General features: G+C 30.4%; 2 protein-coding genes across 2 annotated transcripts; one reads left to right on the forward strand and one right to left on the reverse strand.

Annotated features, from left to right (window-relative positions):
• The first annotated feature begins 417 nt into the window (after nucleotides 1-417).
• Nucleotides 418-6,105, forward strand: il6 (interleukin 6 (interferon, beta 2)). Its single transcript, XM_073832910.1, has 5 exons — nucleotides 418-433; nucleotides 521-729; nucleotides 803-913; nucleotides 3,938-4,081; nucleotides 5,886-6,105. Exons 1-5 carry the CDS (start codon nucleotides 418-420, stop codon nucleotides 6,102-6,104), a joined length of 699 nt encoding a protein of 232 aa, XP_073689011.1. The 3' UTR covers nucleotide 6,105.
• A 166-nt stretch (nucleotides 6,106-6,271) lies between these two features.
• tomm7 (translocase of outer mitochondrial membrane 7 homolog (yeast)) lies at nucleotides 6,272-15,623 on the reverse strand. Its single transcript, XM_073832911.1, has 3 exons — nucleotides 15,429-15,623; nucleotides 6,695-6,743; nucleotides 6,272-6,608 (listed from the first exon to the last, which is right to left on the reverse strand). Exons 1-3 carry the CDS (start codon nucleotides 15,529-15,531, stop codon nucleotides 6,593-6,595), a joined length of 168 nt encoding a protein of 55 aa, XP_073689012.1. The 5' UTR covers nucleotides 15,532-15,623; the 3' UTR covers nucleotides 6,272-6,592.
• Between the last annotated feature and the right edge of the window lie 419 nt (nucleotides 15,624-16,042).

The raw sequence follows: 16,042 nt of genomic DNA on the forward strand, positions 1-16,042 counted from the left end.
AATACATAATTTATCAATTGATAATATATTGAATGCACATATACTTAGACATACGTATATATAAATTATTTATTTTATTATTTTTGTAGAAAAAAACTCGCAGTGTCAACAAATAGCTGACTAATTTTGTGACAAAAGGCGTCTATACTCATACTGAAATTTTCACGCTAAATAAATTAATCAGTAAGAGTATCAAAACCTAAAACAACTTGTGGAAACCTCAGGTTTTGAGGGGAAAAAGCTCACAAACAAAACTCCATATATGAAAATCAGAAGCAGGGCAATTTCCCCCTCTTCCTAAATGATGAAAAAGGCGTGGAAACTCCTCAAAGTGTGTATAAAAACCACTTGAGAAGTGCGCTTCACAAGTCTCCCAAGTTTCCTTCAAGACGTCGCACGCAAACTTGCACAATCAGGATGCCATCAGCTCTGAGTAAGTTCAGCGTTCGAGCGAATTGGACGGATGCTCTTGCAACAACAGACGCAACTCTTCACTTTCTCTCTGTCACTTTCTCTGCAGACGCATTGCTCTTCCTGTCTGCCGTCTTGACGGCTTTCTTCTGTCTGGTGGACGCGGTGCCCGCATACAGCGGTTTGGCTGAACTATCTGAAATATCTGGGGACGAGGTTCAGGACGTAGATGGAAAGAGTCCTCTCAGTGACCGGCAGAAGTGGCATCTGATGGCCAAAGATCTGCATCAGGACGTCAAGACGCTGAGAGACCAACAGGTGAGGTTCAATACACTTTAATGCAAACACGCTTTGAGTTGCTGAAACTAACTTTGAGCTCCTCCATCCGCAGTTTGAGAGAGATTTCAGAGACACCGTGAACATGACGGCATATGAAGGTGTGAGGATCAAAACGCCTCTCCTTAAACACTCAGACGGATGTCTGTCCAGAAACTTCAGCACAGTAAGAACACACTTCCTCTCAAATGACTGCGGTTAGGGGTTATTTTAATGCTCCTATTTAAAATGAATACTTTTAAATGTTAAAATGCATCATTTAAAAAAAAAAAAAAATCTGTTTTTTTGTCACTATATAATTCCCATCCGTTTCATAACTATTATAATTGCCATTTATTATAGCTAACAAATAGAAAAATGTATAACAAAAATAGAAGAATGTTTCTGTGCCCTAAGATGATTTTATACTAATATTTAACTTTTTTAGCTTTAAAATTTATAGTTTTTAAAATGCTAACCTTTTGTTTGTTAACATTTTATTAACACTAACAAAGATTAATGATATAAAAATAAAAATCATTTTTATTAAAATTACATTTTTATTAGGTTACTGACATTTTATTTAAAATTTGTATTTTATATTATTAACATTAAAGATTAATGATGTAAAAGTACATAATCAACTATTCTTGCATTGTTTTTTATATTAAAATACATTATATACTAAATGTATAATGTATATTGTAAAATGCATTATGAACTAACATATTGTTTAACGATTAATGATATAAATATAAAATGATTTTTATTAAAATTACATTATTATTAGGTTACTGAGATTTTATTTTCAATTTGTTTTTATATTTATATTATTATTAACATTAAAGATTAATGATGAAAAAGTACATAATCAACTATTCTTGTATTGTTATTCATATTAAAACACATTATATATTTTTACACTTTATTTATATTACATATATTTATATTGTTAGATCATGTTATGCATTATCGAATATTTAGCAAATATTTAATTTTTTAATCTTTTAAATAATTTATTTACTGTAAATACGTTTTATAATTTTTTTAGTAAGACTGAAATGTCACATTTTTTTGTTTTTGTCACTATATAATTCCAATATTTTATTGTAAATATAATACATAAAAATGTAGAAATATATATCTAAAAAATAAATAATTATAATTATAATTGACAATGAATTATAGCTTATAAATTGCAAAATGAATCATAAAAACAGAACAATGTTTCAGTGCCTTAAGTTGATATTATACTAATATTTTAAATTTTTAGCTTTAAAATTTATAGTTTTTAAAATACTAAAATAAAAAATATTTGTAATAACTTTATTATATCTGTAAATACTTTACAATAATTGCAAACATTTTCTAAAGCATTATGAACATTGTTTAATATTTTATAAACATTAACAAAGATTAATTATATAAAAATAAAAATGATTTTTATACTTATTATTATTAACATTGAAGATTAATGATGTAAAAGTACATTATTCTTGTATTGTTATTTATATTAAAATGCATTATATATTTTTATTCTTTATTTATATTACTAGTTTATTTACATATTTTATATTTATATTGTTAGATCATGTTACGCATTATTGAATATTTAGTAAATATTTAATTTTTAATGTTTTATTTACTGTAAATACATTTGATGAATTTTTAGTAAGATTGAAAGGTCATATTTTTTGTTTGTCACTATATAATTCCCATACTTTTCATATAACTTTTATAACTGCTATTCATTATAGCTAATAAATAGAAGAATGTTTCTGTGGCCTAAGCTGATTTTATACTAATATTTTAATTTTTAAGCTTTAAAATTTATTTTTTTTAAAAACACAAAAATAAAGAATATTTTTTATAACTTTTTATTATATCTGTAAATACTTCTCAATAATTGCATACATTTTCTAATGCATTATGAACTAACATTTAGTTTAACATTTTATTACAATGGAAAAGAACCTTTCTGTCACTTTTGTATTTTGCTATAAACTTAAAATGAGGAAAAACACATTTGTAATTTGTATTTTGTGATAAAATTGAAGTCGTCATCTTAGATTTTTTTTTTTGTATGTGGCACTAAAGCAGTCATACAATATAGGTCGATTCAAACCGGCTTTACCTTAAAGGATAACTATTGCCAAAATGCAACCTGGGCTGTTTTTTTTACTGTAATCGAGACAACCTTATATCTAAAAGCGTAATTACGACAAACGAGCCGTTTTTGAGATTGACCGTGATTTCGTTTTGTGGTCAATCTCAAAAACGGCTCGTTTGTCGGAATTATGCTTTTAGATATAAGTTTGTCTCGTTTACAGTAAAAAAAAACAGCCCAGGTCGCATTTTGGCAATAGTCATCCTTTAAAGAAACACTCCACTTTTTTTGGAAATAGACTCATGTTCCAACATTTTAAAACTTGACTCTTCTGTAGTTATATCGTGTACTAAGACCGGCAAAAATGTAAAGCTGCGATTTTCTAGGCCGATAAGATTAGGAACTACACTCCCATTCCGGCGTAATAGTCAAGGAAGTTCGCGGCCGTAATATGGCCGAAGCAGGCGCAGTAATATCACGCAGCACATGTGCAAATGCTACCCTAGCTGGGAACTAATTTCAGGCGCTGCGTGATATCATTCCGCCTGCTCTGTCCACATTACGGCAGAAAACTTCCTTGACTATTACGCCGGAATGGGAGTGTAGTTCCTAATCTTATCAGCCTAGAAAATCGCAGCTTTACATTTTCTGCCGGTCTTAGTACACGATATAACTACAGAAGAGTCAAGTTTTAAATAGGACAAATATCGAAACTCGTTGGTCATTTTTGCTATAAACTTGAAGTAAAGAGGAAAATCACATTTGTAATTTGTATTTCCTGATAAAATTGAAGTCGTAATCTTACTTTTTTTTTGTGGCACTAAAGCAGTCGTACAATATAGATCGATTCAAAGCAGCTTTACCTTAAAGTAACGTTAATCTGATCTGCTCACGCGCCAAATGAATCACATTGTACGATTTCGTACAAGATCTTCATTTCGCAACATAGTTACTGTACGTTAGAGATGGGGTTATCGTTGAACTAGGTTAATGCTGAACAACACCGTGATTAGATCTTTTATCCAGCGTTTTCATTTGATTTTGTCAAATACTGACGTGTCGATAAATGCTCATACCTGAATAGTCCCCTCACGAATGTTTCAGGAACGGTGTCTGAGCCGCATTTACAGCGTCCTGACCTGGTATAAAGAGAACTGGAGCTTCATCGAGAACGAAAACCTGACCTCCAACCTGGTGAACGACATCAAACACGAGACCAAACGCCTGCTGGAGGCCATTAACAGCCAGGTAAACAAACCTCAACGTCTCCGCCGCGCTCAAACCTGACGTCACTGTCGACGTCATGACGCTGGGTTTTTTTTAATAACGTTGATAGCGTGGGTTTAAGAGCACAAACATTGCGTTTTTTATTATTTATTTAGTCAGATTTACTTTTCTTTGTTTATTCATACACCTGCCTAATTGATTTATTAGGAGTAGCGGTGGCATTTCATGTTAAGAGCATAAACATTGAAATATTTGCACTTTACAATTATATTATTAAAGAAAAATATATCACACACACACACACACACACACACACACAAATATATACATATATATATAAGAATATATTTTATTTTATAAGATTTTATTAACATTAAAAAGATTAACAAATTAAAACTGTAAAAAATGTTTGATATTCCTTTTTATATATTTTATATTATTAAATAATTGTATTATGTTTTTTATTTATTTTATATTGGACATTTTTACATTTTATATTAAATTTATACTATTAAATTGAGCTGTCAAACGATTAATCACATACAATTAATATTAATACTATACAGTCCCTCCAGGATTTCACGATTTTTTTTTTTACGATGAAAATTACTAATTTTGTGGTGGCAAGTCCTAGAAATTTGTGAAAAATTTTGCGATTGCATTTATTTATTAATAATTAGGATATCATATTTACCATATTAGGTACTTTGTTAGATGCACAATTATCATAACACAAATCAAACATAAAATGTGTTTATTTTGGTCTCTTACCAAATTCTGAAACATTTGAACTTTTAAAATAACCTAGGGCAATATTCCCACCCGACCTGTGTAAACATTAACAGCAGGTGTAGAAATTTATAATGTACATAGCCTACTTCATTTCGGTCACGTCTCTGGGAGCCTTTTGGGCAGGTACTCTTCAGATTTTGGTAGCCCGAAAATTAAACTAGCCCAAATAAAAAAAGCTTTTACATTTTTTATTTTTTTATAAAAAATATTTCGAACAGATATTAAACAGTTTTATATAACTGATATATATGTAAATATCGGTTTGAAGTATTGGTTTTATATATCGGTTCAGTTCGAAATATCGTTTAGGACTGTGACCACAAAACCAGTCTTAAGTCGCTGGGATATATTTGTAGCAATAGCCAAAAATACATTGCATGGGTCAAAATTATTGATTTTTCTTTTATGTCAAAAATCATTAAGAAATTAAGTAAAGATCATGTTCCATGAAGATTTTTTGTAAAATTCCTACTATAAACATATCAAAATGTAATTTTTGATTAGTAATAAGCATTGTTAAGAACCTAATTTGGACAACTTTAAAGGTGATTTTCTCAGTCTTTTTGATTTTTTTGCATCCTCAGATTTCTGATGTATCTCAGCCAAATATTGTCCTATCCTGACAAACCATACATCAATAGAAAGCCTATTTATTGAGCTTTCATATTATGTATAAATCTCAGTTTTGTCAAATTTAACCTTATGACTGGTTTTGTGGTCCAGGGTCACATATACATATATATATATATATATATATATACACACACACACACACATATAATGTATGTAATATAACTAATATTTTCAAACCGATATATATTTGTAGTTTTATGTAAAATAACTATTATAAGCATTTATATAATATAACCGATATTTCGAACCAATAAAGATCAAACAGGCCAAAAAATGGCATTTCAGTATTTCAGACCAACAACTCAGCTGCAAAACCTACCAATGTGAGTTCAGTAATCATTCATTATCAGTGTAAGCGCTCACATATGAACACATCTGATGTTTTTCTTTGTACCTGCAGCTGCAGATAGCAGAGGGACAGGCGGATCAGACGTCCAGCGATCCTCTATCGGTCAGATCCGCATGGACACGCAAGACCACCGTCCACTCCATCCTGTTCAACTTCACCAGCGTGATGATCGACACGTGCAGAGCCGTCAACTACATGAGCAAACGCAAAACTGCACATCGAGGGAAAGACACGAAGAGACCCGCAGACTGGAGCTCCGAAAAGAACTAATTTATTCCACTGTTATATTTATTTATTGACCATTGCAGTATTATAATTTAATATTTATGAGTCTTAACTTATTGAACGTTGTGCAACACTGATATTTATAAATGCAATATTTATGAACTGTTAATGACTGTAAATGGGGTTCTGTCACTTTTACAACAATGCCGATGAATATTTATGAACTGGTTTGGTTTATTTGAAACTGACCGTGAGAACATGCTGATTGTTTACAATGATCTCATTTTGATTCAATAAAAAAGCTGAAAATTCAGTTACATTTTGTGCGTTTGCTCAATACAATGTTCTCGAAAGAGGAAGCAGAAGTCTTGAAATAACACAAAATGTTGGGTGGACATGACAGAGAAGTATTTACATCCCAGAACAGTGTTCAGATCCGAGTGAGCGTCCTGTGATGAGATGATGGACGAGAACTGGTTGCTCTCCAAATCTTCATTGAGGTTGTGGATTGGTCCGAAGTTTTCGTAGTGTCCTTATCCCCAAAGCAAACTGAAAGACAAACAATTATTCCATAGTCATCATCCTAAGCAGCTTTCTGTGCTAAAATACTGTGAGATTCACAATTTCCAGCTCACCTGAGGACTGTGGGTTCAGGCATCCCTGGATCAGCTCCCCGCTTGAATCCTGGGAGAGAAAGAAATGCAATTAAAAACATACGTTTTTATCGAAACCTGGAACAGATTCAGACTGTGTTTGTATACTGCTTCAGGACATGTTTCATTCAAATTAAACACATGAATTAAAATATTAATTTAATACAGGTAAATTGCAAGTTTAAAAATGCACAAAAACAATAAATTATATATATATATATATATATATATATATAGTAATTATTTAAAAAAAAAACTTCATAATAAAAATAAATGAGATTTAAAAATTTTTAAATGCATAAAATTAAAATACATTTTATTTAATAACTGATTATAAAATATTTAAAAATTATAGAATTTTAATACAATGATATTATAATTATGGTTTAATAAAATATATAATAAAACAATAAAAATAATTATTTTATGGTTTGTAAAATTGTGTATATTATGTACATGTAATGTAAGTTATTTATAATTAAATGTAATATAACTAATCAAATTATCTAAATGTATATATTTTAAAATCAGTTTTTAAATAAAATTTAAATATTTATATTCTAAATTTAGATTTAAATATTTTATGCATTTTAAAAATGTGTTCAATCAAATGTATATATAAATATATATATTTTTTATTATTATACTTAAAACTTCCAATTACATTTCATATTTCTATTTTATTTAGTAAAACTAAATTATATACACAATGAAAATTAAAGCTAATTTTCCCCATTACTTCTGTGTTTTTTGAGATTCCCTTAATTTTGAATAGTGTTCCTCATTACTGTAATACTGTATTTTCTTTCATATAACTCAGGATAACTTTTTTTTTTTTTTTTTTTTTTATAATGCAAATAATAATGCGAAAAATAATGCAAAAAAAAAAAAAAAAAACACTTAATGCAATTTATTTTGGATCGATTCTCCGTGTTTTTGACAGCTTTGGTGAGATTTACTGATCTACAGAGCAGGTGGCATTCAATATAATGCTGATACGTGTATGCTTAATAATGACAAATGAGAGACAAAACAGCTGAAAATTAACCAGAAACAAATACTGTGTTTGACAGGCCTGTGGTGGACTCATCAGAAGGTTTATTTCCAAACATTTCCAAATGACCCAATGCAGAGCAATATATGAGACTGAACTGCTGTCATACATGGTCTATGTTTATATTGCATCAGCGTTTGCAGATGAAACCACTCTCACTCTCTCTTTAGCAAGCCTGGATTCCTCATTCACAGGAACTTGAGTGATTCGACTCCATCGGCATCATGAAACTGCCTCACATCCGCCGCAGATCCGGAGTCTAATGTAAAAAAGTCCCGTGTTGCAGAGCATATAGCCAAAACCTTCCTGTTTTCCTTCAATATTGACTGACTAACACAACAAAAACCTCATCTGAGCAAGACCTCGAAGAATTCAGACGTCAGAGCTGATTCATTTCTACTTCATTTATTGAGCAACACACTCTGAACCAGATATGAGCAACGACAAAACCAAACACTGAACACACTCCTCACTGCTCTCTTCTGCTTTCATATTGGAATATTACATGAATAATATGTTGGATACTTGACTTAAGTAGCACGGGTATATTTGTAGCAATAGCCACAAATACATTGTATGGGTTAAAATGATAGATTTTTCTTTTATGCAAAATTAAAAGGATATTAAAAGCATGTTCCATGACGAAACTTTGTACATTTCCTACTGCAAATATATCAAAATGTAATTTCTGATTAGTAATATGCATCGCTAAGAACTTCATTCGGACAACTTTAAAGGCGATTTACTCAATATTTTGAAGTTTTTGCACCCTCAGATTACAGATTTTCAAATAATAAATCTATACATCAACTGAACGCTTATTTATAAAATTCATAAATCTGAAAAGTGACTGTTTTTGTGGGCCAGGGTCACAAACGAGACCTTTGTGTTATCCTTAATGTATTTAATGTGATATATAAATGCAGTATGTGGACATAAAATATTGATTTTACCATGTGAAAAGGCTTTTAGAGTAAATAGTTGATTAATGTGGATTAATTAATTCATTTAGTAAATAATTATATATTATAAATAAACTTTTCACATTTCTATTGATTATATTTTTATATATTTGTATAATTTTATAGTAGTCCGATATTATATAATATTTATATTTAGTTGTAGTTGTAGCTACATATACATATATACATACATATACATAAATACATATGTATACTGCCCTCCAAAGGCAAAGTGCAGTAGCTACACATTTGGTCAAAATTGAGTTAAGGCTTAAAATGGACTTTGAGACAACCGTTTTGTCTTGTGGCAAAGTCTCCTGGTTAAATTGTGTCCCGTTTCAGAGAAACAAGAGTTTTTCAACAGAATTTCAACATGTTTGACTAGCTGCTGTAATTTTTCTAGCTTGAGGCATTTTTCTCAGTTTCAGTGTTGGCGTAGTTACTGCACTCTGCCTTTGGAAGGCAGTATATGCATGTATGTGGTTTATAGTAGTCGCTTATGTTATATTAATATTACATATTTATAATTTTTTTATTTTTGTATAGTAGCTGTATATTATATATGTATTTTTAGTAATTGTTGCCTTCATTTCAATTTATGTATTATATTTATAATTTTTTAAATACTATCTTTTAAATATTTATTGTATACAACAATTACAAAAAGTTATTTATATATATTTATATATTGCATTTTTATAGTAGTCTTATCTTATAAACATTAACAAATAGATTATATTTTTTGTAAATTTATGAAATATTTTTTACATTAAAAATATATAATGTTTATATACTACTGTTTTATAATAGTCGCATAATATAAATGTTTTTATAGCAGCCTTATATTGTGAATATTTTTTTAATTTTTACATTTCTATAACACTTTCTATATTTACATTATATATATTACTATATAAATTTATAAAATATATACTTATAATATATACATATATATATATATATATATAATTACATTTATATAAATTATATACATACATATTTTTTATTAATAATTGCCTTTATTTCAAAATATGTATTATATTTATTATATATTATATTATAAATAGTCATAGTAGGCTACACAACAATTACAAAAAATATATATATTATATTTTTATAGTGACCATATATTATAAATATATTTACAATAATACTAATAAATTATATCTGTTATGTTGCAGAATATTTTATTTTTAGGGGCCAAGCACCGAAGGTGCGATGACACCTATTGTATCTGTTGGCGTTATTAATATTCTCCTTCTTCCTCTTCCGCCGCAAGTCTATGGCAGCCCATTGGCACAATAATAGAGGACAGTCTCAACTTTAACCCTAGCAAGTTTGAAGTCTCTAACTCAAACTCTCTAGCGCCACCACTTGTCCAAACTTTCACTTTCTTTTTGCTGATAACTTTTGAACCGTAAGCCATAGAATCAAAATTCCAATTTCCAATTCGTTTTTTTTCTATAATTAATTGTTTGTAAAACCTACTTTTTCGAACTCGTCCTAGACGGTTTGTCTGATTTTCACCAAAATTGGCTCAGATCATCTTCAGACCATGCAGGCAAAAAGTTATGGAATTCAAGTTGATTGGACAAACCGTTCTCAAATAACGCGCTAATTAATTCTACGAAAAGCGTTCAAAAATGGAAGTGAGGCCATATCTCCGCAACGCTTTGGAGTATTGAGACCAAACTTGGTGTGTGTTATAAAAAGCATGACCTGAGGATACCTGCAGTGTTTCGTCACAGTGACACCTAGTGGCCAGGAGATATGTAAAATGGCTATTTTTGCTTATAACTTCTCAGTGGTTTGACCCAAAATCTCAAAACTGGTCTTGTTAGATCTGGAGGGGCATGCAGAGTCGAACCATATCCAATTTTCCTATGTGAGCCATTTTGGATGTCGGCCATTTTGAATCTAGCTTTAAAATGCTGTATCTTGAGAAGGGATTAGCGTATCGTTTCGACAATAATTACAAAAATGTTCGGCACCATGCCCTGAATGTACATGCAAATTTTTAGGGCCATAAAATTTTAAGCTATAACGAAATTTCGAAAAATGCTAATAACTTTTGCGTACATTAGCCTATTGAAATAAAACTGATTTTGATAGATTCCTTCGGTCATGCTGAGAACACCGATACCAATTTTGCCAATTTCGGCTGAACTTCCTGTCCCCCATTTTGATTCATGTTGAAAACCTACTTTTTTGAACTCCTCCTAGACCGTTAGTCGGATTTTCACCAAATTAGACTCGGATCATCTTCAGACCGTGCTGACAAAAAGTGATGGATTTCATGATGATAGATGAAACCGTTTTCGTACAGCGCCTCTATAAATTTTAGGCTTGATGTGAAAATGACTCAGAGGCTTTATCTCTGCAAAACTTTGACATAATGACACCAAACTTTGTGTGTTGCTTTGTCAACTCACACTAAACACACCACATCAATTTGATAACAGCGCCACCTGTTGGTCAAACGTAAAAAGCCATTAAATCATATCAGTAGAGTTCTACGTCATTTTTCTGTCGTTTTGACTAAAATCATCTTAAAATTGCTTTCTTTCACTTATTGTTGCAGTTGGTCGGCTGTTCCTGCCATCCTTAGCTACTCATTTTGCCCTTTGAGTGCTTGGCCCCGTAATTGCTGCTTGCAGCTATATTTATTTGTAATTTTTATTAAGAACATACATACATATATTATAATATAATTGCAAAATATAACGTTTTATAAAATGTTATAAAATTTGATGCTATTTTCATAGTGCTATATTTTATAATAGTTGTGTGTACATATATATATATATATATATATATATATATTTTTTTTTTTTTATGTTTTCTTTGCAGTAGTACATTACAAATATACATATTTTTATAACTACACATTATATTATCAATTTTATTTTTAGAATAGTCTGTCGTTTCTATCATCCAAGTCCTCCTCCAGAAATGCTAATATCTTGACTCATGGGGCTTTTCTGCGTAATGGACACACAACAAGCTACAACTTCCTTTTGCATCTCATTAGTCTCTAAACGTTTCCCATCAGGCCAAAAATACAGTGGCAGGCAAATTTGTGGGGATCAGAATAAAGAGTGGAGTCCCTAAAGCCTCATGAACATTTTTAACAGTGATGACGCTGCAGGAGCACAAACTCTGACCCACGCCTGTCTCGTCTCATTCGCAAGAACATTAACAATAATAATGATGACGGAGCGGCACGGCGGCAGGAAGTGATGCGGTTCGGACACTCAATGTCTACACACACGCCACAAACACCATTAAACTCAATATTATGATCAGAAATGATGCAGATACACACAAACACACGTCCAGAAAGCCTTCATCCTGACGTGAAACACCACTCAATGAGACGTGACATTACTGTAACTATGGCCGCTTTATATAACTATTTAATCCGACTAACCACTGACTAACACTGAGTTATAAAGTCCAAATTGTATAATTGTAACAATTCTGTCTTTTTTATCATTAATCACATTAGTTATTCAAATCGTTTATGCACTTTAGAAATGTGTTTCGGTTGTTATATACAATTAAAATAGCTATTATATATTAATATAAGAATTTATTAAATAATTTTCATGCGTTTTGAACTTGTCATTTCCTTGTGTAATTTTGTATGTGTGTCTATATAAAATATATAATAACTCATATTTTGTTTAAAAATAAATATAAGTAACCTAATAATGCTATAATATAATAGTGAATCAATAAAACCACAAAATTAATGGAGGAAAATCGCTTTCAATTTCATTGTATATACAATGTAGATTTACTAAATAAAACCAAAATAGAAAATATATAATTACTAAGCATATGAAAATAATATAGCAATTTAAATAGTTAATTATTTTGTGCTTTGTGAAATTGTTTGAAAATTCATAATTCTGAGAAATAAAGTCAGAATTGGAAAGAAAGTCACAAATTGCATGTGATAAACTTGTAATTTCAAGACAAAAACTGTCTTTATTTGTCATAAATGTGATTTTTTTAAATCACAGTTTAGACTTTATAACTCAGCGAGACAAAAGTCTTGGGAGTTTTAAAATCTTGCAATTCTGACTTTTTTCTCTGAATTGTGTCTTCATATCCCACAATATTTGACTTTTCTTGCAATTGGAAGTTTGTATCTCACAATTCTGATTTTATATCACAATAGTTTTTATTTATATTTAACTACAAATAAAAAAGCAGCAGCCTCCAGAACACTTCCTAAAAAATGTTTGCCTATGGTTTTTTAGCAAAAACAACTAGACTGAAATAATTTTCAAACAACAAATTATTAAAGACAAGGAAACAATCAGTGATAAAATAGGAACAAAAAAATCAATTTGCAATAGCAAAAATAGAGATTTCAGATACAAACTATAGCCTATATAAACCATAGTACAATAGGTGTAATACTGCTTTAAATTGTTGTTTTTCCCAAAAAATATTAAAAAGTTCTCTGTTTAATTTAATTGCACTTTGGTATTGTTTTTCTGAGCAAAAAAATAAATATCATACTTTTTTCCCTAATTTACCAGAAAACACCCACTAAAATGTCATCCAGTGTCAATCTTGTCAGGCATATTTACAACAAAAATCAACTTATGACATAAGTCCCAAATACTAATTAGTTGTAATTCTACATTTTCAAACAATATGCTTTTAGTGCTAGTGTTAGTGAGATTTGGTGTTTACATTATATCAGGCACTGGCAAACCTATTCTCTGCTCATCAGGGCTGTTTATTTGATCAAAACCACAGAAAAAAATCTGAAATATTATTCTAGTTTACATTAACTGTTTTCTATTTGAATATTTTTTCAAATTGAATTTATTTCAGTGCTCAAAGCTGAATTTTCAGCATCATTCCTCCAGTCTGCGGCTCCAGAAACATTTATGATTATTAATGTTGAAAACTCTTTTTGTTTTTCAGAAATTTTGATTAAAAAAAGTACATTTATTTGAAACAGAAATGTTTGCTCTTACTTTTGATAACTGATCATGACTTTCGGGGGTTGAATCATTTTCGACATGAATGTTTAGAGCTAATTTGATTTCTTTCACTTTTAATCAACTTAACGTTCTCAGAATCACTCAAATGTGCAATAATTCAGTTTTTTATAATAGTTTACTGATGCTTTTGTTGAACTGTTCTCAGCGTCAAAATACACTGCAGGTCAAAGGGGCTGAATCATTTCAATTGTCTGTGAGTGGTTGGCTTGTGTATGTACCTTAATATTTCATTTATTAATCTGCATAAAATTCAGTGTTTACATTATATCAGCCATTGCTCAATCTATTCTCCGTTTTCCAAAGAAGATCAAAATGACAGTAAAAATCGTAAAATATATTACTATTTCAAATAGCTGTTTTCTATGTGAATATCTGTTAAAATGTAATTTATTTCTGTGATCAAAGTTCAATTTTCAGCATCATTACTGCAGTCTTCAGTGTCACATGATCCGTCAGAAATCATTCTAATTGGCTGATTTGCTGCTCAACAAACATAACTATCAATTTTGGAAACAGTTTTTTTCTTTTACTGAATAAAAAGTGTTTTAAAAAAATTGCAGAAGCATTGTAAAAATATATATATGCATTTAATCTGCATAAAATTCAGTGTTTAAATTGTATCAGCCATTGCTCAATCTATTCTCTGTTTACCAAAGCAGATCAAAATTACAGTTAAAATTGTCAAACATATTACCATTTCAAATAGCTGTTTTCTATGTGAATATCTGTTAGAACGCAATTTATTTTCGTGATGCAGATCTGAATTTTCAGCATCATTACTGCAGTCTTCAGTGTCACATGATCCGTCAGAAATCATTCTAATTGGCTGATTTGCTGCTCAACAAACATGACTATCAATTTTGGAAACTGTTTTGTTTTTTTCAGGAATTTTTACTGAATAAAAAGTGTTTAAAAAGTACAGCATTTATTTGAAACAGAAAAATTTAATAATTGATAACCCCCTGGTGGTTGAATAATTTTTATACACGACTGTTTAGAGCCAATTTGATTTCTTTCACTTTTTATCAACGCCTCAGAATCACTCAAATGTGCAATAATTCACTTTTTATAATAGTTTACTGATGCTTTTGTTGAAATGCTTCATAAAAATATTTTCTCAGCAGTGCACCAAAACACATTGCAGGTCAAAGGGGTCGAATAATTTCGATTGAAACTACACATGTGTGTTTAATTGGCTTACGTAATCACCTTAATATTTACCTTTAGTTTTGTTAATGTTAAATGCACATTGTTTTCATGTTTCTGTGAAGTAAATATGCATTTAATCTGCAAACAATGCAGTGTTGCACCTATTCTCGGTTTACCAAAGCAGATTAAAATTACAGCAAAAATTGTAAAATATATTACAATTTCAACAGCTGCTGTCTCTGTTAATATCTGTTCAAAATGTAATTTATTTATTAAATAATTTTTTTTTTTAAGAGCTGCAGATCTGAATTTCCAGCATCATTACGGCAGTCTTCAGTGTCACGTGATTCATCAGAAATCATATTATTGCGGATTTGCTCGCTAATAATATAGATATTTGGCTTATCAAAGGCTAAATATGTTTCAGAAACCATCCTAGGCCTCGTATGAACACAAATCAGTCCTAATAATGATGTAAACAGGCGTGTTTGCCTCGTCTCGTGCGGTGAGTGTGGTTTACTGACCAAGATAAAGCACTGTGGGGATGAAGCCCCAGCGGATGATGAACTGGCCGCACTGGAACACCTGCTGCAGCCGCTGCTTGCTGTCTTTGCTCAGTTTAGGCATGATTTCAAACTGATTTAATCAAAGATCGTCCCTGGATCCGATGTGGAGAGGTGAAGGACACGGAAGAGCGCAGGAAGCACATGTATGCCGTAAAGCGCGCGTCTGCGGCGTTCTGTTTTGCGACAGTCTCAAAAAAAAGCGGCCCGCTGACATCTAGTGGCCACACAGAGGACTCTTATTATTTTATTTTATTTGATTCTGAAAAATAAAAAATACATGTAGTTAAACATTGTTAATGTATGCACATTAATAATTTTCTTGAAACCAAATAACATAAATTCCAGTCAAACAAGTATATTTTAAATACAATATTATTTTATTTTGCTTTATTTATGAAACATGCGTCATTAATACTTACTTTATTTTATTTCTGAAAAATAAAAATATATATATGTAATTAAACATTATACGTCAATGTACACATATTAGTAATTTCCTTGAAAGGCAAATGCAATTCCTGTCAAACAAGTATATCTTAAATACAGTATTATTTTATTTTGCTTTATTTATG

The sequence above is a fragment of the Garra rufa genome, unplaced genomic scaffold, assembly GCF_049309525.1.
Source record: "Garra rufa unplaced genomic scaffold, GarRuf1.0 hap1_unplaced_302, whole genome shotgun sequence".
Lineage (NCBI taxonomy): Eukaryota > Metazoa > Chordata > Actinopteri > Cypriniformes > Cyprinidae > Garra > Garra rufa.